This window comes from Artibeus jamaicensis, unplaced genomic scaffold (genome assembly GCF_021234435.1).
Source record: "Artibeus jamaicensis isolate MK-2021 breed Jamaican fruit bat unplaced genomic scaffold, CSHL_Jam_final scaffold_474, whole genome shotgun sequence".
NCBI classification, from domain to species: Eukaryota; Metazoa; Chordata; class Mammalia; order Chiroptera; family Phyllostomidae; genus Artibeus; species Artibeus jamaicensis.
This window is the reverse complement of record NW_026522046.1, coordinates 26,640,111-26,664,479: the sequence shown is the minus strand read 5'-3', so window position 1 is coordinate 26,664,479 and position 24,369 is coordinate 26,640,111. Positions and strand designations below refer to the sequence as shown.

At 39.4% G+C, this 24,369-nt stretch overlaps 1 protein-coding gene across 4 annotated transcripts in view; it reads right to left on the bottom strand.

The window, feature by feature from the left end:
• VEPH1 (ventricular zone expressed PH domain containing 1) overlaps positions 1-18,932 on the bottom strand; it is a 198,927-nt gene extending 179,995 nt beyond the window's left edge. For 2 of the 4 annotated variants that reach the window (XM_053658045.1, XM_053658047.1), the window contains exons 1-2: positions 18,678-18,932; positions 9,750-10,041 (exon numbers count right to left, since the gene is read on the bottom strand). In XM_053658045.1, the coding sequence (XP_053514020.1) occupies positions 9,750-9,971 (222 nt within the window). In that variant the 5' untranslated portion in view covers positions 9,972-10,041; positions 18,678-18,932. Of the gene's footprint in view, positions 1-9,749; positions 10,042-13,812; positions 13,941-14,206; positions 14,349-18,677 lie in introns of those variants that run through there. The other 2 variants (XM_053658046.1, XM_037126372.2) reach the window with 2 other exon arrangements.
• Between the last annotated feature and the right edge of the window lie 5,437 nt (positions 18,933-24,369).

Sequence of the window (24,369 nt, the reverse complement as noted above, 5' to 3'; positions counted from 1 at the left end):
AAAAGGAAAACAAAGCTATGGAACAACTTTAGATATAATTATTGTAATTCCACAAATGTAAGAAGGCGTGGATTATGAGATCTTCCATTATGAAGAAAGAGAAAAGACTGCCAATTAAGTTGTGAGTTACATTATGCCTTACAAAGAATTCTACAAAGATGTGAATTGATGTGTACTAGCCTCTCGTTTCTCTGCAGTTTCTTTCATCTCTTTCAAGGGAATTGCCTTTTTCTTCTATTTTCGCTCATATTACTGTAGTGTGATAGACCATCTTTTATCAATATCTTAGTGACAAAAAAGTAAATTCTCTTTTAGTTTCTATAAAGTTCTTCAGTTATTGTTTCACAATTTATGACAAACTCTTAGAACAGATCCTGGCACAATACATAAGTATTAGCTCCTATTGCTTATTCAGATGAGCCTTCAACTATGTTACGACGCAAGTCCCAACCACTTTCAAACAACTAGCATCACTCAGTGCACATTCTTTGACTAGAATGTAATGAAATTTTCACTTAACAACAAAAAGATTACAAAAAATGTTTGGGAAAGTAAAACACAAACTTCTAAATCACTTATGGGTCAAAGAGGAAATCATAATCAAAATAAGAAAGTATTCAGAATTTATAATGAAAATACTATATCTCAAAAGCTTGTGGGATTAAGCTACATGGTCTTACAAGTAGCTTACTTAATAACCATACTTACACTTATGATTATTAATACTCTTATTAGGAAACAAGAAAGTAAAAAAAATCAGTAAACTAATAATACACTTGAGGGGATTAGAAAAAAATATAAAATACAACCAGGGAAAGAACAAAGAAGAAAACTGGTAAACATTAATAAAGTTAATGAGAGATATAAATATCCCATATAGATGATTAATGAACTAAAAGCTTTTTAAATCAAAGCTCTGAAAATATTAATGAAAGAAAATATCAGTGAAAATGTGCATCTAAATACAGATGCAACAGAACACAAAACAAGAAAAATACAAATAACTTTATGCCAATAGATTTGAAAACTCAGATAAAACATAAATTTTTCTAGAAAATATTTTTACCAAAAGTGACTAAAGCAACTTCCCTCCCATTTTCTTCAAATAATTGAATCTGTCAATTTTCTCCAAATAAATTAGTAGTTTAAAAATCTACTTAAAAAAAAAAAAACAAGACAGATCTCATGGTACTCAGAGTGTTTTACAGTTTTCTATGAAATCAAGGAATAGATCACCACAATCTTATAAAACTCTTGTAGACAATAGAAATACGAAGAAATTTCCCAATTCATTTTATGAGACTAGTACAAGCCAGGGAAAGACAGTACAAGAAAGAATAATCATAGGCCAATCTCATTAGTTCCAAAACCTCTTAAAAATAGCAAACCAAGTCAGAAAATGTATTAAAATAACTGTCAAGTTTAATTTTATCCAACAAATGCAAAAATCTACTAGTAAAATTCAGCACACTAATAGATTAAAAGGAGAAAAAAAGATTATTTCAAAAGGACAGAAAAAACAGTTGATAAAATGAAACAATTGTTAGAAAAATGGGAATAAAAGGAAACCTCCTTAGTCTGATAAAAGGTCCTGACTAAAAGCCTGGGGCAAACATCATACTTACACTGAAAAGTCAGAAAACTTTCTTTAAAGAATGAGAAAAGGATTTCTATTATCCCCTGCTTATTCAACGCTATTCTGAAGTGCTAGTCAGGATAATGAGACAAAGAAATCACATAAAAGGCAGAATTAGAAAGGCAGAAACAGAGGGACTTCCAGCCAAGATGGAGGCGTAGGTAGACACATTGTGCCTCCTCGCACAACCAAAGAAGGACAACAAAAGTTTAAAAACAAAAAACAACCAGAACTGACAGAAAATTGAACTGTATGGAAGTTTGACAACCAAGGAGTTAAAGAGGAAATATTCATCCAGACAGGTAGCCGGGCAGAGAGGACTCACAGCAAAGGGGCGGCTGGTGTGAGTCTTCTCTGGGGGTGGACCCAGCAAGGTGACAGATTGTGGAGAGGCTCGGTGTGCAAGACGGCTGGCAGTCCCACATCCGCATGCAGATAAACCAGGCAAAACTGAGGAGCAAGACAAACTGCGCAACCCAGGGTTTCTGCTTGGGGAAATAAAGCCTCAAAACATCAATTGAAAATACCTGTGGGGGTTGAGGTGCCAGGAGCAACTCCCAGCCTCACAGGAGAGTTTGTTGGAGAGACCCACAGGGTCCTAGAACATACACAAGCCCACCCATGTGGGAATCAGCACCAGAAGGGCCCAGTTTGCTTGGGGGAAGGGGGGAAGTGACTGAAATCTGGCAGAGAGTGGAGCTAGCAGCACTGTTCCCTCTCAGACCCCTGCCCATATACAGCATCACAACCCAGCAACTGGGTTGCCCCACCCTGGTGAATACCTAAGGCTCTGCCCCTCACTATGGAACAGGCTCATGGAGACAAAAAAAAAAAAAAAGGTCCAAATGAAAGAACAGATCAAAGCTCCAGAACAAATACAATTAAGCAACAAAGAGGTAGCCAACCTATTAGATACACAATTCAAAACACTGGTAATCAGGATGCTCACAGAATGGCTGAATTTCATCACAAATTAGCTGAAAAAAATGAAGGCTATGCTAAGTGAAATAAAATAAAATGTACAGGGAACCAATAGTGATGGGAAGGAAACTAAGACTCAAATCAATGGTGTGGACCAGAAGGAAGAATAAAACACCCAATCAGAAAAGAATGAAGAAACAAGCAAATAAAGAGGAGAGGCTTAGGTACTTCCAGGACATCTTTAAACATTCCAACATATGAATCACAGGGGTGCCAGAAGGAGAAGAGGAAGAGCAACAAGTGGAAAACTTATTTGAACAAATAATAAAGGAGAACTTCCCCAATCTGGCAAAGGAAATAGTCTTCCAGGAAGTCCAAGAAGCTCAGAGAGTCCCAAAGAAGTTGGACCCAAGGAGGAACATATCAATGCACATTATAATCACATTACTTAAGATTAAAGATAAGGAGAGAATCTTAAAAGCAGCAAGACAAAAGGAGAGAGTTGCCTATAAAGGAATGTCCATCAGACTGTCCTGTTGTTCTTTGACCTCCCCGCCGTGCTCCCTCTATTATAGCCACACTGGCCTCCTTGCTGTTTCTCAAAAACTCTAGGCTGCCTCCAACTTTAGGGCCCTTGAACTAGATGTTTCTTTTGCCTGAAATGATTTCCTCCAGGTATCCACAGTATTGGCTCCCTCATTTCCACGTTTTGCCTAAATGCCAGCTTCTCAGTAGGTCCTACCACCTCTACCCTATTAAAAATTCAGAATTCTAATCTTTTGTCCTTCTCCTCTACTTTATTTTTCTACACAGCACTTATTAACCCTTTTCTAATCTACTACATATTTGTCTTATTTTGTTCATTTTCTGTTTTGCCCAATGAAATGGATGATAGCAGACATTTTATTTATTTATTTATATATATGTATGTATTTACATCTATTTTGCTAGGTCTTATGTCCTCAGCAACCAGTACAATGTCTGCAACATTGTAGGTTCCTAATATATTTGTTGAATACATGGAAAAATATAGACAAACTATTAGTGTTAATAACAGAGTTATATGAATCAAGTAGACACAAGATCACACTACACAAGTGGTATTTCTGTTATGACCACTTTAAAAATAGCTGTGAAATACAATTGTTAAAAAGAGGATGCCATTTATAATATCAGCTAAAATATAAAATACTTATAAATTGAAACAAAGATGTGTAAGGCTTTTAAGATCCTTATTAAAAAATGATAAAACTTTATTGAAGGATATTGAACAAGAGCTAAATGAATAGATATATACAAGATCTACAGATAAGAAGACTTTGCCTTGAAGATATTAATCTTCTTCAAATTAATCTATAGACATAATAAAATTCCAATTAAGGTATGACAGAATTATTCATAAAACTTGAGAAGGCTAATGTAAAGTTTTTAAAGAACAAAAACAAATGAAAGCAATTTTAAAGAAGGAATTGGGGACACTTGTCCTACCAGGAATTGATGCTTATTATAGTCAAATGTAAAAGGCAAGCTACATTTGGTGTAAAAGATGTATAATATGCACAGGTGAAAAAAGGATTATTACAAAAATATACAAAAAAACTCCTTCAAATTAATAAGAAAAAATATTTTTAAAATCTCCATTGAAAATTGAAAGAAAAAAACCCAACCATAAACAAGTACTTTACTGAAGAAAAGAGCCAAATGACAAGTGGCAAATAAACTTATTTTTAAAATGGTCAGCCATCCTAATGAGAGGATTGCAACTTCTACTAACAATCATTCACCTACATTGAAAAACCCTTTAGAAATCTGATAAAAGTAAGCATTGCTGAGGTAAAGTCACTGGAACACTCATACATACCAATGGAGAGCAAATTGGTACAACCAAGTTGGAGAGCAATTTGGTATCAGAAGGTTGAAAACATATAAAGGTCCCAAGCCAGTTGTTTCACTTTGAGTTGTGTACCATAGAAATACCAGCGTGTTTGCCCCAATGGCTAATTATAAGAATGCTCACTGTAGCACTGTCTAAACAGTAAATATCCATCAAACAAAGAATGGATAAACAACCTGGGCATAGTTATGTAACAAAATACTGTATCCTACTGAAAACAAGTGAATTGGAAGTGCATGAACCAACATAGCCAAACCTCAAAAACATAATATTGAGCTTATGACCTCATTTATATGAAATTTAAAAACAAGAAATACAATACTACAAGTAATTTTTAATCATGATCACACAACAAAGAAATGAAAACATGCATAAATAAACACCACAGTCAGGATATTGGTTACCTTTGGGAGAAAGGGAAGAAGAAATGGAGTAGAGACTGACATGCATGTGATTTCAATTTTATCTAATTGGTTGAATTGGGTGGTTCTTGAGTGCCTAACGCTGGAAGATAGATGGAACAATTAGGCATGGAACCCGCCATAATCAACATCACGGAGCAGGTGGAGGCAGCAGTGAGAGAAGGAGACAACCTCACCTGGAGTGTGGGAGAACAGCCAAGGCAGTAGAAGGAGTGATGGTTAGCTAAAGGTGTTTCAGAAAAGACTTCACATGAAAAGACTTGAAGTCTCATTGGGAAACAGTGAGAATTTTTAGTGAAAAGTCACATTTTCAGAGCCAATGATAAGGACAGAATATTTTTCAGCAGTATTTTGGAGTAACGGGTGGAGAAACAGGCCTTGAACTGCAGAGTAGAATCTAATGGGTTTCAATTATTTTGTGAGTGACTTTAGAAGAAGGATTGGGGCCTTGCTTACCAAATTTTCAAATCTACAAAGCTAGGAATGATAACTACAATATTGGACAAAATCAAGATTAAAAAAAAAAGGAATGGATATCCTGGAAGAAGGACCAAAACACAAGAATATTACTGCAATGGTTTAAAATATGACATAATTTACTTAAAATTTTTTAAGTTATCCAATAACAAGTCTTGATTCAACCTGAGGATCTTGGCACATCACAGGACAGAGGTGGCCAACTGATGTTATTATAGAAAAGAAATTTTAGAAACAGAGTATCTGACCAGGATCAGCAGTTATTCTAAGCAATTTGTTCAAGTACGGGGCAATGATAAATTACAATAATAAATTAGGAAATTCCAAGGGCGATTAACCATAATGTTGAAAATATAAGCAGTACTTGGGAGGTACAATGAAGCATCCTCCAAGAACTTGAAAAAAAGATTGTCCTTTGAGGATTAAACAACAGCAACAACAACAAAATTCACTTGTATAAGTGGAATTAGCCAAGTACTGGGCTAACCCAAGATGCTGTATGTACATGAATGACTTCATAGGTGAGTTAAATATAATCCCAGGGAGGTAAAACTGAAATATAACAGAGGAGGAAGAAGCCTAATAAACAATAACATTCCTTGTTTACTGAAAGACTGCATAAATAGACTTGGAGAGAATAGCAAGGAGCACACAAGAATTCTAAATAACCCAAGTTTTAGTTTACACTGTAAATCAGTAAGTCTGCATTCTATCGTATACTTTTGAGTCTTGTGTTTAGATAGCATGATTTGCATAGCATTTCTCACATACTGACAAAACCGGTTTTCTAGACCTGACACTAGAAATGTGAGGTCATGTAGCCTTTCCCCGTCCTGGGCCCCTTCCTTGTCCTGGAAAAACCTGACAGCACTAAGGATGTGTAGCTGGGAAGAGAGAGGCTGGAGGTGAAATGGACACCCATCTTAGTAGGTTTAAAGGTGTTCTTGTAGGGGCAGAGGTTAGATTCTTTTGATTGTTGGGGCAAAGAAAATAACAAAGCACAATGGATAGAAAAGACAATAAGGTTTCATCTGGCTGAAAGACGTAACAAGCTAACAATTTCAACGGTGGAACAGCTGTGTTTTTTGTCCACTAGAATTCATTGGTCATAAGCAGCAAAGTCTAGACACTGTAGTAAAATAATAATAGTAAAGACACAAGGAAGCTCACAGATTTGAAGAAAAAGCTGCACTACCTGCCTCAGAAGGACTGTGACCAAAGCAGAGACAGTGACAGAGGGGAGGAACCAAAGGACTGTCTCTTGGGGGCACCATCGCCACGATAAATCACGCTTTGCTGGTTTCTTTCCAAAATTACTGAGAAATAAATTCTGGTTGCTATAGTTTGGGTAGATGTCTCTACTTCTTTTCTTTCTTTTCCCCATGCAAAGGAAGGTAGGGAATGTCGATTCAAGACCCCATCAAGGCATCATGCAACGGAGAGGGGAAATTTACAAAAGGAAAAGTGTCAGGCAGAAAAATATCAGAAACTATGTCCTCATCACTGCAAGTGCGGAATGGAAGGCCATCTATTTGTTAGGAACCCTAAAGAAGAAATTTCTGTGCTGAAAGGAAGTTGGGAAAGATGATGGAGAAGGTCCCTTCTAGTTCGAACAGGAAAATGAGAAGTGGAATTGATTACTGAAACCCGAGGTCATTAGGAAAGAACTGATAAGGAAGAGCTTGTCCTGTTCATAGGGAAAGGATGGGATGCAGCTAACAGTGAAGTAAGTGATGGGGTAGGTATCAGTGGACCGATCACTGGCATTGGCCACTGAATGTCATGGGCACTGAGGCATCATCAATAGGTTTTGAATAAAGGAGAGACATGTAATAAAATCTGGTTTATGAAATTTAATCTGGTAACTATTAATAGAATGAACTAGAGAGAGGCAGGACCAAAAGCAGGAGGTCAATTGTTTTGAGGGCCTGAGCTAGGGTGATAGCAGCAGGAAGGGAAGAGAAGGAGCAGATGAGAAGCATTTCTCTGACAGTGTCTACAGAATTCACAAGGCAACAGGGGAATGAGAGAAAGGGAGGTCTAGGAAAATGACGGTGTAACTGAAAGAAAGATGGTACCTTCTAATTGAGGTGCAGGGTATTAACTACCATGAGCTTAAAGCTTAGAGAGCGATGCCAAGCCTAAAAGCATACATTTGGGATTCCCTCATGTAGAAACTGCACTTGAGGTTATATGAATAGATGACTTTCTATAAGGACAAAATATAATGCAAAAGGTCAATTATGTCTTTTTAGAAAGAAGTAATCACTGAGAACTAGGACCATTAGAAACCATTGAAGGAATAATGAAACTTAAACTGTTTTTCAAAGGAATAGAGAGGGAGAAAGGATTCCACAAAGGAACATATTTAGGATTGATTAGTAAATTTAAATATTGGATTGATCTCGGTGGTTTAAAAATTGGATTGAGCCCTGGCTGGTGTGGCTCAATGGATTGAGTGCCAGCCTGTGAACCAAAGAATCACAGGTTTGATTCCTGGTCAGGGCACATGCCTGGGTTGCAGGCCAGGTCCCCAGCAAGGGGTGTGCAAGAGAAAACCACACACTGATGTTTCTCTCCCCCTCTTTCTACCTCCCTTCCCCCCTCCCCAAAATTAAATAAATAAAATCTTTAAAAAAATAAAAAATTGGATTGATTTTCATGATTCTGCTAAAAATGATTATTTTTATTCTGCTACCCATCTGCTCTGTGTCGTAGTTACAGACAGAGAAATGGAAGAAGCGAGATATGAGAGAAATTAGTAGATGAAGAACACAGGAGAACTACTGATTTCTAGACCTGCTGATCTGGTGGGGTGCCAACTGGAGGACTTAAAGGATGGCCAGTGGTTCCAATGGAAAGGGACCTGCCCGCCCTAATGGTTAACAGTGGGACATCAAACAGTCCTAAAATTCTGAGTTTAACATCTGTGAGACAAAGCAACTAGCGAAGGGAACAAGAGCAAAAATCACTGACACTAGTGACCTCTAGTGGAAATAGGTTTCAATATATGTATAAGACATTGATTATATCTAATAGATATTATAAATAAGATGGTATTCATTATACCTAATAAATATTATAAATAAGATATTTATTAGAATCATATATATGTGATATATATTAGAGTCACATGCTATTAGATTACATAAAAATCAGTGGTATATTCACCCAATTTATTTCCAGAGTATGAAGAATGGGGCTGCTGGAAATAGCATATAAATCTTACTCAAAAAGTGGCAATGTACCAGGAATACTTGGTGTTTGAGCCAGACTAAGTTGATGAATGTTCTGGAGACCATGTGGACACTAATTGCTGTTGAAGGCATTACCTGAGAAAAGAAGAGTGACCTCACTGGTCACTGGGGGAATCTGGCGCGGTAATGGCAGCCAACCAGAGGACGTGCTGACAGGCTTGAGGAGGGAGCCGGCTTGCTAGCATGCCTTTTAAACATTTCTTCTTCATGACATGGAAGAAAGCTGCTATTTCTGAAGTGTGCACATATTTGCTAATTCAGTATTTTGTGGCTGGAGTCCTATCCCTTTCCTCTGGCCCATGGCTGTTTATGCCACAGGTTGGCAAATGCTGTGGAGCTGCGAGGATGTGTGAGGATGCTCGGTGGCCTTGGCCTTGGCCTTGGCCTTGGCAATGGGACCAGTCTCATGAAGGATCCAAGCCTAATCAGGAAGGTCAAGATCAAAGCGCACCACATCCAACCCCTGTGGCAAGTACTTTCGGAATCTATAATCTTGACATTGAGGAGAGGCAAAGGAACCAGAGGGTTGATAGAAATTTTTAATTTGTCTGATCACACTGGGGGCTAATGACTGGTGAAATGACTTAAATGGTGGAGGAAGAGAATGTAGGAAAAGAAGCAAAGGGAAAAAATATAGAAGCTAAGAGAATCAGCGTTATCAAGCCCTGGGCAACTGTCACTTCTGGCAGCAGAGTGATGGTTGTCCTTGTCTCAAATTACTTGCATGGCAGGAGGTGTCATCCTGCCTTCTTTCATTATTCAGCCTCCACCACGTGATCGGCTTTGTTTCCTGATGCTGTTGTTGTAGCTTGGCAGGCCTGCTTTCCCCCGATTTGCTCCCTCCCCCTCCCTGTCATTCCAAGGATTTAGAAATAACCCTTAGAGGAGCCTTGTGTGAAAATTCCACTCTGGTCTGCAGTTTCCAGAGTTCTGATCTCTGTGAGTGGGCTGAAGGTGGCCTGGCTGCCCCCTGTCAATGACTTTCTGGTTTTAAGCCTTAGAGGCCTACTAGACCACATAGCAGAGTTCACAGCGATCCTTCCTCTTTACCCTGAAAACATCCTTCCCCCCAAAGGTTAGCACAGTTATCTGGCTCTAAATAGGTCATTTCAGGGGTCTAGTCTGAAAAGTAGTTTACTTACTGAAGATGAACTAATTATTTTAATTTGCTCCAAAGCTTCTGTCAGGCTGTCTTCAATCTCAGAGTCATCTAAGGAGAAGAGGTCCCCGGCTCGGGAGAGGTCTTTTTGTCCTAAGACCAGTCTGAACAGGTGATGCATGGTGAGGAGTTTGATAGTCAATTGACTTTCTGTAGGCCCAGGGCCATGCGTCCCGGTTATCAGAGGTAAGTAAGACAAAAACATGTAGCAGGAGATGTATTTTGTACTCCTGGAAAGGTCATTTTTCTCCAGACTTTGAGGTCTTTTACATTTTCTGCAAGAGAAACAAATGACACAATGTAGCCATTAGTAGAAAACATGACCTCAGAATGTGAACTTGGTGCCCAGCAGAGAGAAAAAACATAGACCTCTGGAAATGTGCATGATGAAGTGAGTTTCAATCTTTTTCATCTCGTGGCACACATAAACTAACTACCAAAATTCTGTAGCACACACCAAATAAATATGTATATATTTTGCTGATCGGACAAAAAATAGGTATAATCTTGATTCATGCACACCAGACAGCTATTGTTTTGTTAGCTGTTGTCATTTTTTAAAATTTGACAATCTAAGGGAAGAGAGGTCAGTGCCCCTGACTAAAACAGTCAGGTACTGCATGTTTTAAAATCTTTTGTGACACACCAGTGTGCCTCTTGCATCTCACTGGTTGAAACTTGCTGGCACAGAGTAACAGATTCTGGCTTGATATCTTCAACTGAGATCTTTCCTTATTCTTGCCTCAAAAAATCCTGTCAAAAATTATTAGGTTTCTCCAGAATTTAATTCAAGCCCTAAAGCAGCGTAAATCCCACAATTATTTTTCCCTTTTCTATATAATTCTTTTTTTCCTCCACGCCATAAGGAAATAAGTGGACAAGCAACAAATATGTCCAATGTTTGCCAGATTTTCCCCGAACAGATTCCCATGGAAACCAAACAGAAAAGGGCAATGAAAGAAAGGAGAGAACATAGGAAACATCTTTTAGACCCACAGCCTGGTTTCCGCTCTTTTCTGAGACATGGAAACCAATGCTTACCTTTCCAGTGGGGCTTCTTGCTAAATTGACCACAGGAGCTGCCCCAACCCTCAGTCCAGAAGATGACCTACCTGCCTTATTCTTATTCACTCCCTAAACAAGTAGCACTGAAATAAAGGACTCTGCCTGGGTGCGGCTAGTTAAATCTTAGCAGAATGTGAGCGTGAACTTGAATATTGAACTTGAAGATGGTAACATTTCAATGCAGGCTAAAGGAGAAGGGCTTTGGGATCAGGCAGTCCTCCCTCTAGTCCCAAAGCTGAAATAATGGACTCCTACTGTAATCCTCACTCAATTAACAGTCCAAAGAGAGTAGGGAAATAGCGCAAATTAAATATTTGATTATTCTCATCAGCTCCCTTCTGGGCCTAATAAAATCACAGACCATTTGCACTCTAGAGACCTTAGCAATCGTTTAATGGCCAGGGAGGTTTAATGATTTCACCAGGGCCCCGTGGTAACTAGGGCAGTGCTGTTCTCTTAATTCCAGACTAGTGGGCTCCCCCCCCCCATTTCACAGATAACAGGAGTTATCTCATGCATGCAGGTAACGTACAAGTGCAGCCACCTGCACAAAGAGTGAGAACTGAGAGTGATTTACTTAATATAAGCAATAGGCAATTCTTTCTAGCATTTCACTCCTCTTGCTCTCCATGGAATGAGTGTGAAAAGGAAGAGGGGAGTCTCTTGCTTCCTGGGCCACCAGAAATGTTCCTCCTGTGCTATCACTGTGGGAGTACTTCTGTGCTAGATGCAATTTTAAAGTTTAAAGATACATAGTCTCTATGCAATATGGTCTCTATATACAAGCCAAATCTTTCATCAGACACTCAATAAGTTCTAAGTAGTATTCCCAACGATGCAGTTCGTGGGCCATTAAAGAAATTTCAAGGGTAAAATTGCCTTCATGAAACTTTTATACAACCCACCAGCTTTAGAAAAATGACACCCAATATGTATGGCACCCAACGTGTATCGCACCCAAAATGACACCCAACGTGTCTGAGGGCCAGGTACTGTTCTAAATGCTTTGTAGACATTAACTCATTTAACCCCCCTTAATAACTGTATGAAGATATTTTATCATCATTTGACAGGTGAGAAAGCCAAGGCATTAAATAACTTGTGCAAGCCGCACAGCTAGTAAGCTAGAGAACTAGATTTTGGATTCAGAGTGCTAGGTTTCAAGTTCATAACCACTGTGGTATGCTGATTTCATGTGAGGCTATCGTTAGGAGTAAAGGCCCTCAGAGCCTTAGTAACATTTGAGGATAAAGAGATGGGTAAAGTCTTATGAAAATGAACTCCTCTTTCCTCCTGCGCTGACTCTGCATCTCTGCCCATCCACGCCCTGGGGGTTAGGCCAGCCAGAGAGTAGGAGAGTTGCAGGGAAGAGTAGCTTAGAGGAAGAGAAGTGCAGGAGTTTTTAGGGAACGTTTAGAAAGAGGAGTAAAGTACTCCCACAGAGTAGTTTATATATATGGTGGCAAATTGTGGAAAAGTGAATTACGATAGCAACAAGAAACGTCAGGACAGTTTTGTCCCTGAATTTTCCCTTTAACGCATTCTTCTACCACCCGCACCCCCCAACTCAGATATTTATAGTAAGAGAGTCTCAGTGAAATCGTATTCAGGAAGATAAGACCTGGGCTGGAAATGAGTTCACCTTGACCAGTCAGCTTGTTGGTCAGCATCTGGCACTTCCTGAATCAGATTCAGCTGCCTCGCAACTCTCAGAGCCAGGGCTCTGAGAAGGAGCAGGAATTCGGGCTGGGGCAGAGGAGCACCCACAGGCTTTGTCTGAGCATTTTCTTTACTCTCCAAATGTACCAGATGGTTGTGGGACCCACAACCATGTTTTCACCTTCACCCGTTACTCTTAAGTGTCCATCACGTGCAAAACGTTGTTCAACACAAAACTGGTGACTTTCGCGCATCTAGGGGCGGGGGAAGAAGGGGTGAGACTTACACCAAACTATCTACAATGCAGAGATGACCCAGAGAAAAGTCTTCCACATGCTGTAAAGGCAAGTTCGTGGAAGTACAAGGGAGAGAGAAACTGTTCCTAGTGGAAGATGATAAGGAACGGCTTTGTGGAGGAAATGGTGTGGAGGCCAACCTTTTAGGATATGTTTCATTCAATGCACATGTCCTGAGTACATGCTAAGTCAGCTTCTGGTCTGGGGACCAAGGTTCAAGTCCCAGACTGGCCACTCAGTGGTTGTGGGACTTGGGATTGATGCCTTTTCCTTCCCTGAGCCTCTGTTTCTAGATCTGCAAAATGGGGTTAATACGGGCCTAGTTTATCTCATCAGATTATTTGAAGATCAAAGCTGATAACTCTCTTGAAAGAGCCCTTTGTGAAATAATGACACCAACATTTGATGTTTCGTGAGTGTTAACCAGGTGTCAGGCACTTCTTCAAGCACTTCCCACGTACTCAGTAACTTAATTCTCATGACAATTTACTGAGTAACTTAATTCTCGTGACCATTTCCGTGGTGAGAAACCGATGTTCTGAGAGGAAGACAAACCAGAAGGCACATGGAGAGTGAGCTGCGGAGTTAGGATTGAAGGCACTGGGTCTCCCAAGACAAAGCCCACTCAGGGTTGTGTACAGTTGTGTACGTGACTGTGTTTGATAATTAGTAAGCTGCCTCCCTCCCCATCAGTCCTCATTTAAAGAGCACCCCACACGCTACGCTATGCCATCTTTCCTGGATAAGGATCAGCAAGACACGCTATTTATTTTTCAGCAGCTCAGGTCAATGTTTTGCTCCAGTGTCTGGTTTCTTTGCAACAACAGAGAAGGCCAGAGTCAGATCAAATTCTACCTTATTTCCTGGGAAACCCGCTATCCTTGTGAATGTCACAGTCCTGTGGTCTAAATGCATGTATGCAGAGGCACCCAATAATACACACACATGCACATGCATATACATGCATGTGTGCACTCAGACACTTCCTACACATGAAACTCTTTGTCAGCCACTTTCTGCTCTTACCTCTCGTACTGACCCTGCAGGTTACAAAGAGGAAACAGGACTGGTGAGATTGACCGTCCTGTCTGAGGCTACTACACACAGAGCCAAGATTCACATCCAAGTAGGTCAGCCTCCAAATCTCGTACTTTCTGAATTAAAAAACAAAACAAAACACTGGCTTATCAAATTCCTTCTTACTCCAAACTTTCACTCTCATAATTTCCTTTTCTAATGTTACAGGGGCCTAAACTGAAGTCCACATCCTCATTATTTAGTATCTATGTCTTAAGCAGATATTGGTTGACAAGCCAGGTTTCTGTAAGGAGACACAGACACCCCCAAAGAGAAATGATTCTGCACCAAGCAGACACACTGCAGGGAGGCTCAGCTCTCCCTCCCGGCAAACTCAGTTTACCTGCGTGCTAGTCCTCACAGGCGCGCTTGCTGTCACTTAGCTGTGTATTTGCAGACTGGGAGGGAGATGCGGGCAGCGGGCTCCCAGAGCACAGCGAGAGGAATCCACCCAGCTCAGTGAGCCTGAAGCTGATCATTGTGGTGCTGGGCGCCGGGTGAAAGAATTCACGGAATGCAGCCCGGTGCCACCGACAGCTCCGGAGCGGGTCAGGTGACAGGCTGCACCTCGCCCAGTGGAGAGAGAGTTACCTCCGAGTGAAACGCTCTGTTTCCTGGGGCGAAACATAAAGCCTGCTCCAGTAAAGTAGAGTTGTTTGTAACAGAGCAAACAAAACTCCCTGTGTTCGGGAAAATCTATACTTGCCCTGGAAAGAATGGGGGGGGGGGGGGGGGGGAAGAGCCACATAGGAAACACAGTTTCAACAGCAACTCAAGCAGGTGACTGGAATGGCTATTGGGAGCCATTTCACAAAGCCGGGGAAGAGAGAACTGTAACTTAATTAACACTTCCCTCCTCTCGAGATTTCACGCACAGAATTTAAAACACTGACAGTTTGTCCTGTAAGAGCCACAGCTCCTGCAGAAGTGATTTCCACCGTTTTCATCTCATGGCACAGGTAACTTAATTACTGAAATTTTGCGGCACACCAAACAATACACATTTTTGCTGATCTGACAAAAAAACACAACAAAACTAGGTATAATGTGGATTCATTCACCCTGGAAAGCTATTGTTATGTTGGCTGTTGTCAGTTTTTAATTTGACAATCTAAAGGGAAGAAGAGATTAGTGGCTCTGACTAAATAGTTTTAAAAATTCTGCATGTTTTAAAAATTCTTGAGGCACACCGGTTGAAAAATCGCTGCTCTAGGTTGCTACTGTTAAAAGTTTAAGGATGCAGGAAGTTGCTAATGAACAGAACAAACTTAACAAAATATACGTACAGCAGGTGCTGGAATAATGTCCTTTCATTGAACATTGTTTTGTTATGACATTGAAAAAAAAATTGAGTCCTGGCCTGCAGCCACCGTGTGTGGAGTATTCAAGTTCTCCTCACGTCTGCGTGGGTTTTCTCTGGGTGCTTCAGTTTCTTCCCACGTCCCTCAGATGTACGTGCGAGCTAGCTGAGTGGGTCATCTAAGTTGTCCCAGAGGGAGTGTGGGTGTGAGCGCCCCCCAGAGGAAGGGCATCGTGCCCAGGGTAGCTTCTGCCTTGCATCCTGACCTGCAAGGAGAGGCTCCTGCCACTGAAGACCCTGAACTGGAAAAAGCGAGTTGGAAAATAATGATCTGACTTATTTTTATTACTCTTTCTTAAGTGTATATACAGCTACATTTATTTCAATGTTTACTCTTACTAGTGTTTTGGGTCTTTATTTAAAAGCTTGGTATATTTTTGCAACCAGAAACCTAACTCCTGTTTACACCAATTAGCCTATGGTAAAATTGGTTTTGTTATACCTTGTTTTGCTTAAAGTTGCAGTTTCCAAGAACCTATTGATGACATCAGTGAGGACTTACTGTACCCTCTTTTCCCCACTTCATTTGCTGGAAGTTTCTTCATGAAAATCTACTTGGACTAGATATATCGATTTGTGTTTTAAATATTGCAGAGAAAATGTATATCCTGCTTGATCTGTTGACACCTCAGAGGAGAAAAAGGTACTGAAACCCTCTTTTATTGTTTCAACAGTTAACAGTGCATTTAAAAAAAACAGGTTTTTGAACTGTGTAATTCTCTACCCATATTTTGCCTGTTCCTTTAGTAGGTCCACTGCCCATAAAAATCACCTATCTGCTGGCAAAGTGGATGGGAAGCTGTGCTGTACATAGTTTCCTGCGTTCGATTGCTGAGAAGTGGACATCACGACAGTCTTCCCAGAGCACGACCCTCAAAGGTGTGTGGTCAGGTAGCCACAGGCCTGCCATTGAACCGGGTCATAGGCTCCAAGAGCACGACCTCATAACTGCCTAGACATTTGGTCATCAATCATATTTTTATGCCATCCACACATGGAGAAATGTCCCCGTGAAGAGTTTCTTTTATAAAAATAGAGAATCTGGTCACCTGTGAGTAGGTGTTGTTCTTTTACTAGTAACTTTTCTGGCTTACAGATAGTGATAGCAACTCTTCTTTTAGTGGATAATTTATACTTCAGCATTTCTTCATTTTTCATCCTCCATTCTTAATGGCTCTCATCACTAGATTTTATCCAATTTTCTTACATTTTTAAAAGAGTGTAGGGTCCAGGCTTGGACTTACGGGACCCTAATTATAAGTGGGAACCTGGACGCGACGGGCTCAGCAACGCCATTGCCTGCTGTGCGAACCTGGGCAGGTTGATCCACCTCCCTGAGCCTTGGGTTTCTAATTTACACCGGAGGGTTGTGATGTGGGTTGTCGGGAGGTTAATGAGATTATGCAAAGCATTGAACACAGACCTTGGCAGATGGCAACACCCAAGAAGTGACGACAGTCATATCCTTAATGATATTATTCTTACAGGTCATTCTCCTGTTAACACACCCCCATGCCATCCCTTTGAAATATCCATGCTCTGCTGTACAGCTACCTGACATGGAGAGCGCATGTTAAAGGGGTTTTTCCTTTGTGTCATGTTTATGTCCTACTGGTATTCTCCCTCAGTCTTAATCTGGGTACTTCATGAACTACCTTGAATGTATCCTTGTTTTGTTTGTTTGCAAACTTATCTCATTCCCTGGAGAGAAAGCCTAACTATGACACTACCCCCACCATGGCTAACCAGTAACAGTGAGGAGGGAGTGTAGGACTCCCTTCAGCACATCAGAAAAAAAGTTCTTTATGACTTTTCAAGGTGACCTACACTCGATGGATGCTAATAAGGCATTGCTGGTTTACACTGCTACGCATCAGTGGATTCTGCTACATGAAAATACAGGGAAACTCAGGAAGCTAATTTATTCTGAGGAAGTCATCCTCCAGCTTCCGTGTCCGGGTTCAGATATTCTCTGGTTTCTTCACTTCTAGAATAACAATATTTATTTACATTATGCTTTGGGCAACATTACTGTGCATCAAAAAGTCTCATTGTATTCACCTGTATTAAAAATCCCCACTGACTAATATAGATCCATGTGTGGGTTCTAAAAACTGTGGATAAAGTTCTCAGAGAGACTTCCCCTTGAAAGGAAAGGATTAAAGATCCTTTTCAAGGAGCATCTTTTTCACACAGTGTGAAAGAGCTACAGGCGTTCCCATGGGAATGGGCCGCATACATTTCGGCCCTTCCCACAAGATGCCTATTGTTCCCGGGCGTCTCTCGGTTTCCCCTGCCACCACATGTTGCTACATTTCACTTCCACTGAAAGCCTCAGAGGCTGGGTCATCCCTCATGATGCTACAGAGCTCAGCCCTGGGGCTTTTTGCTAGGACTCATACAGGCTAAGTCTGTAGCAGGCCTGTAAGCATGCGAAAAATAGGTTTGGTCGCCTATTTAGGCAAGAAAGCAAATGCCATATTTAAATTTGAATATGTATTGCAAACGTCTTGAAACACAAATACATAGAAAACATTTTTTTTTCATGGGGAATGAGGGAAACATCTTCAGGTCTAACCCATTTTGTACACCAAGAATTTGTGATCTGTCATCATGATTTCCTAGTGTATCCACTTTCACCTGTAAAACTGGATTTTACAGGTCACATTTGCTCTGGAATTGATACACTCTTGCTAAAAAATGTAGTTCAAATTTCATGGGTTTATTTTTCTAGGAAGCATGCCCTAACTCTCAAATTACAAGAAAAATTCAATGTTAAATCTATCTTTATTTATATTTAAATTCCATATATCAAACAACTGTATGGCCAATTCAAATAATTCCTTAAGTATTTTTTCTATCCTTTCAGTTGAAAACATATATAAATGTCACGAAATCCAATGGCAGCTTACTATAGCAATCTGAAAGAACAAAATACATATTTGAAAGAAAAAGTGGTTAGATCCAATCATGATTTCTAAGATACCTGAATGATGACAACAACATATAGGACAGTAACGGTGACTGTCCTGCTCAGGGACTATAATAATGCTACTGGATGTTCTTTGGAAATTATAGGCAGGATCAGTTTCTTTGCTGGTTGCAAAATATCTCTTCGGGTACACAAAAGCATGAAAGAGAAATGACCCTAAACTATTATGGAATAAAGAAAAAATGCACGAAGAAGCAGTTTTCTGTTCCTGAGGCCTACAGACATGTTTTAATAACCCACAGAGAGGTGGCTTTTTTTTTGAACCCTAATAACTGAAAAGCCTGCATACATGGCTAGACACACAACTCCTAAAATGCTTAATCTGCATAATCAGCCAGCCCCTGGAGTTTCTCTGCCCAGCTTGGGAAGCCCACTCCTCCTCTCACCGGGCAGGTTCTGACATTTACTTTAATGAGCTTTTGTTTTTGCTGAACAAAAGGACAGGAAAGAGGATAGCCATACCTCTTAGCACAGGAAGCTGGCCATCATGGGAATGGGAGGGCAAAACGCTTGATCTGTAGAGCAGTTTGTCTGGACCCAGGACGATGCTCGGAGGCAGCCCGTAGCCCCTGTCCCGTCCCTTTGGCCGCAGCTGAGCTTCCCCGAGCGGCGGGTCCAGCCTGCGGTGCACTGGATTCCCTCCCCTGGACTCACTGTGTAGAATAGGGCAAATGAGTAACTTCTCTCTCTCCCAAACTTCTGCTTAGAGCTCACAATTGGCACAAAGCTTTACTTATTTCTGCAGGAGATTTACCAAAGCTTCTTTGAGCAAATCAGTAGTTTGAAAGAATTAGATTTGCCTAACAAATTTAACTTCTGTTAATGAATAACTCACTTCAAGGAATGAAGGAAGTTTTAAGTTAATATCAGATGTGGGGCCTTTTATCAGGCAGGCATCAGTAAAAAAAAAAGGCTTGGGGAGGAATGGAGAGAGGGAATTAGTGGAGTGAGATAGCGTTTAAGCTGAATATAGTACAAGAAAAACACCACAAGAGAAGTAGAATGGCTAAAGGAGCAAAAAGTCTGAGTATGTGGCTGGTACCGCTGATGAAACACTGAACAACTAAATGAAGCAGCAGTGATTTTTCCACGCTAGCACTGTTCCTGCTTGCCCCCTTCCAAATTGCGAATTCACTTTCTTTTACCATCCAAATATAGAAGTCCTCCTTTCGGGCATAATACACTAGGGATCCCTTACAAGCAGTCCGGCATCACCTTATATCTCTATCAGGAAGAATGCTCTTCAAACCTCTAATGCATAAATTAATTGGTAATACCAGTGGATTGTTATATGTGGAGGCTTTTCTCTCCTCTTTTAAGTGTATGTATGACAAGGGCTTTGGCCCCTTATTGATCTGAGGTTTTGCCTACATATAGAATGATAGACTATTTCTGAGTCACTTCTAACTAGCTTTCAGTCAGACTAAGTGTGGGTAGGCATGTGGTGGGGAGAGTAAGATGTACAACTGGAAATATCAATATTTCTGTGTCATTGGCAATCATGCTGACAAGTAAATAAATTGCTGGCTCAATTAAAAGGCATATTCATGAGGTAAAGAGGACTTTCTTGTGTGTTTACCACCCAGCATCCACTTATCCTACTTCTTGTAAGAACTGTACCCAAGTTTCTCTTGGGAAACCATGTTCTTTAGTTAGAATTGACTCACAGAGACAGGTTGGGTCTTAGCCAGTTGGAGAAATTGCATCCTCTGACCATCATGGTTGGTCTCTGGGAGAGTCATGACAAAGATGGATGTTTGGCTTGGATGGGACAGGTTCATTCCTGCTGGATGGATTTGATGACAGGAAAATATGAGGACTGGTTATTCTTGCCATTTGGCCACCAAGAAACCAAATCTTAGTGACTTCATTTGGGCCCCTTAAACCAGCTACCACTGAAGTTGACAAAGCTCCATACTTCACTGTAACTCAATTCTTTACTAGCTTAAATAATTTTAGGTTGGATTTTTCTGCCATTTTCCATTAAAAAAGTTCTACCCAACAGAAGCAGCAAAACTCAGGGTTGTGGGAGGGCTCTTCTGGGTCCCCACAGGGCAGCTCCTTGCGAAGGGAATGAACAAGGAGACTCATTAGGAATCAACTATGATAAATGAGTGCCTTGAATGACAACCACAGGCTTCCACTAACAACCCTAAAAGGCCAGCGGAAAATGATGTAGTCATTCAGCATACCTGAAAGTGGGACTTTCCAAATTAATTCTTCTTAACCAACTCTGTGTTCAGTTCTTCAAACGCTTCCACTTTAACCACTTGTTTGACGGTTCCCAGCCACACACTTTGACCTCAATAAACCTGATCATGGGATCCATCCATGCATGCACAAAAATTTTCACAAATTTCTTTGGGTAATTATTGTCACAGACTACTGCTCTATTTTTTCCCCTTCTGCTTCTGCTCCAACCCCATCCTTGGTAAGTTTGAAATAAAGAACAATCTGTTTAACCACAAAGTCAGACTAAGATGGTTCTTTTATAGCAATGATATAAATTCAAAAGCAACTTTAAGTGGGTAAATTACATATGAACACCAAATTCCTGGACGATTTCATTTTCCATAAGTAACTTTTCTCACCTGTGACTGTTCTCCAGGTACACCATCTCTGTGTTCAGCCACCCAGCTTTGCAAGAGCCTATCACATGCACAGAAAACCTCAGAGGTATTCAGGAACTCACTGGAAAACTTGAGGCCCAGAGAGCTTCACTGGTACATTCTATACAACACTTAAGAAATAAATAAAACCAAATTGTATACAAATTCTTTCAGAAATTTTATTTCACAATAAGATGCTTTGAGAACTATTCATATATAAATTATAAATAAATATCTATGCATGTGTGTAGTGGCTGATAGCATATCATAGGAATATAGCACATTCTGTTTACCCATTCCTCTACTGATGAGGTTGTAAGTGGTGTGTGGGATTTTACAAAGAGAATCTGTGTTGTTCGTGTTGAAAAGACACGTTTTTGGGTTCACAACCAGTCCTACCATTTACTAGCCATGTGACTTTGGGTCACAATCCTAACCTTTTATTTTTTTTTATATGTTAGAGTTCTTTGTTTTTTGTTTTTCTGTCTAAGGCAAGGATGTTAATTGTAGCTACCCCCTAGAGTTGTTATGAGGGGTATCTAGGGTAATATTTGTGAAGTGCTCAGAACCAGACTGGAATGTCGTAAGTGCTGCATTGAGTGTTTGTTAAACACACACTAAAAGGAACATCCTTGTAAGTGCTTCCTGGTGCATAATTGCAAGAATTTATCGAGGATACATACCAGAGAGAAATTACTGGGTTGTAGAGTACGCACATTTTTCATTTCACTAAACACTATCAACGTACACTCCAAACTGTCAGTACCTACTAGTACTCTCACAAGAAGGGGACATTTTGGTCACATGCCTGAAAACATTCAATAAAGATTCTTAATTTGTTAGATGAAAAATGCTATTTTTGTATTAATTTGCCTTTCCAGATAAGTGATGAAATTAAACACATTTTAAATTCTGAATTTATTCATAATTCCTCTTCTGTTAAATGTTTGTTTAGACTCATATTCTTTCCATGGCTGTGCATGGAGTGGTTTTTTTCTTACTGATTTGAAGCAGTGTTTTAGGTATTGTAGATACCAAGGCTTTGCCAGCTGCATATATTGCAATTAAATTTAACTTATGTTTCACCTTTGCTTTGGGAAGGGTATTTGCTATATAAAATGTTTTTCTTAACTTAAAATTAAAAAATGTAATACATTCACATAGTTCAAAAATTAAAAATACATGTATATTAAATGGTGTACAGTGAAAAGATACCCTCAAACTCCTGTTCCCCATCTCTTTAGTTCCTGCCCAAACTTTGGTTACTAGAAACAACATATATTCTTTCAAAATTTCTTAATTCAAATACAAATATAAATATATACTTTATTTCCCTAATTTTACATAAATGGCAGTTTGCTATATATACTCAGTTCTGTGTAATTGCTTTCAATTGCTTTAATCACTTAATATCTTGGTGCTTTTTCCATATTGGCATGCAGAGATCTTATTTTTATAAAGTCGTGTATTATTCTACCATATGAATATGCCATAATTTAATTTAATAATTGATACTCAGGTAAATTTGACCCCTCTTTACCTCTAAAAATAAAGCAGTAAATTAAAATGGGAGGTTTTAGCTTTTAACATATTCATCTTTCCTTTTATGGTTTATACTTTTATTTCTTATTTAGGAAAGCCTTTTCTACACTGTTCATAAAGATAGATAATTCTTCTATATTTTTTCTAATACAGGTAGTTTTTTCATATTTAGGTTTTAGTGTAAAGTTTATGTTTGTTTATAATGTGAGATAAGAATCTGATTTTTTACATATGTATATACAAAATATATATGTAGCAAATTTTTCTAACACAATTTTTAGTGTGTTTATAACCCAGCAATTTATGATACCAGTGATTTATGATTTGTGATGCCAATATGGTCTGCTATATTCCAAGTCTACATAGATGTTCGGGTCTATTTCAAGAGCCTCTATTAGTCTCATTGGTCTGTTTGTTTTCCTCTGTGCCAATACCGCACCGTTTTCATGAGCTTAGTTTTCAAGTATGTCTTCATATTGTGTGTAAAGGTCACCCTTCTTTATTCTTTCTTTAAAAATTGTCTTAGCAATTCTCTTACCTTTATAATACTTTGACCATATAAATTTTAGACTCAATTAATTCATAGAAATGAATTTCAGATCTTGAGTAGAATCAAATAGATTTGTATGGATTGTAATGAATTATATAGATTATTTGTGAAGTACTGATATTTTTAAGTTTAATTTTCATTGTATTTTTTCCATTACCATTTAGTCTCCTTATATGCCCTCCCCACAAAGTCACCATACTGCTAACCACGTCTGAGAGTCCTTTTTCCTCAGTCCCTTACCTTCTAACCTCCTCTCACCCACCCACCCCAACAACTAGCTATCATCTGCTCTCCCATATTTCTTGTTAGTTTAGTTTGTTCATTAGATTCCACATATGAGTGAAATGATATAGTATTTGTCTTTCTCTGACTGGTTTATTTCAATCGTTCTCCAGGTCCATCCATACTGCTGCAGAGGGTAAAATTTTCTTTTTTATGGCTGAATACAATTCCAATGTGTAAATATCCCATAGTTGTTTTATCCATTCATCTACTGATGGACACTTGGGCTGCTTCCTTTTCTTGGCAATTGTAAATAATGCTGCAATGAACATAGGGGTCCTTACGTTCTTTGGAATTAGTATTTTGGGTTCTTTCAGGCATATTCCCAGGAGTGGGATTGCTGGGTCAAAAGGCAGATCCATTTTTAATTTTTTGTGGTATCTCTCTATGGCTTTCCACTGTGACTGTGCCAATCTGCATTCCCACCAACAGTTCAAAAGTGTTCCCCTTTCTCCACATCCTCGCCAGTACTTGTTGTTTGTTGATTTATTGATGATAGCCATTCCAAAGGGGGTGAGATAATATCTCATTGTGGTTTTAATTTGCATTTCTCTGATGAAGTGAAGTTGAGCATCTTTTCACATGTCTATTGACCATCTGTATGTCCTCTTTAGACAAGTGTCTATTCAGATCCTTTGCCCATTTTTAATTGTGTTGTTTGTTTTTTTTGGTGTTGAGTTTTTTAGGTACTTTATAAACTTTGGATATTAACTTAGCAGATGTATCAGTGAGTACGTTCTCATTCTGGGTTGTCTTTTTATTTTATTGATTTCCTTTGCTGTGCAAAAACTTTGAGTTTGATATAGCCCCATTTGTCTATTTTTTCTTTTGTTTCCCTTGTCTGGGGAGATATATCTAATAAAATTTCTATGAGCAATGTCCAAGATTTTGCTGCCTATATTTTCTTCTAGAATTTTTATGGTTTCTGGTCTAACATTTAAGTCTTTGATCTATTTTGAATTTATTCTTGTGTGCAATGAAGAAGGTGGTCCAGTTTCCTTTTTCTGCACATATTTGTCCAATTTTCCCAACACCATTTATCAAATAAACTATTTTAGTCCATAGTGTGTGCTTGTTTCCTCTGTTGAATATTAATTAAATATAAAGATGTGGGTTCATTTCTGGCCTCTCTATTCTGTTCCACTGATATGTTTGTCTGTTTTTATGCCAA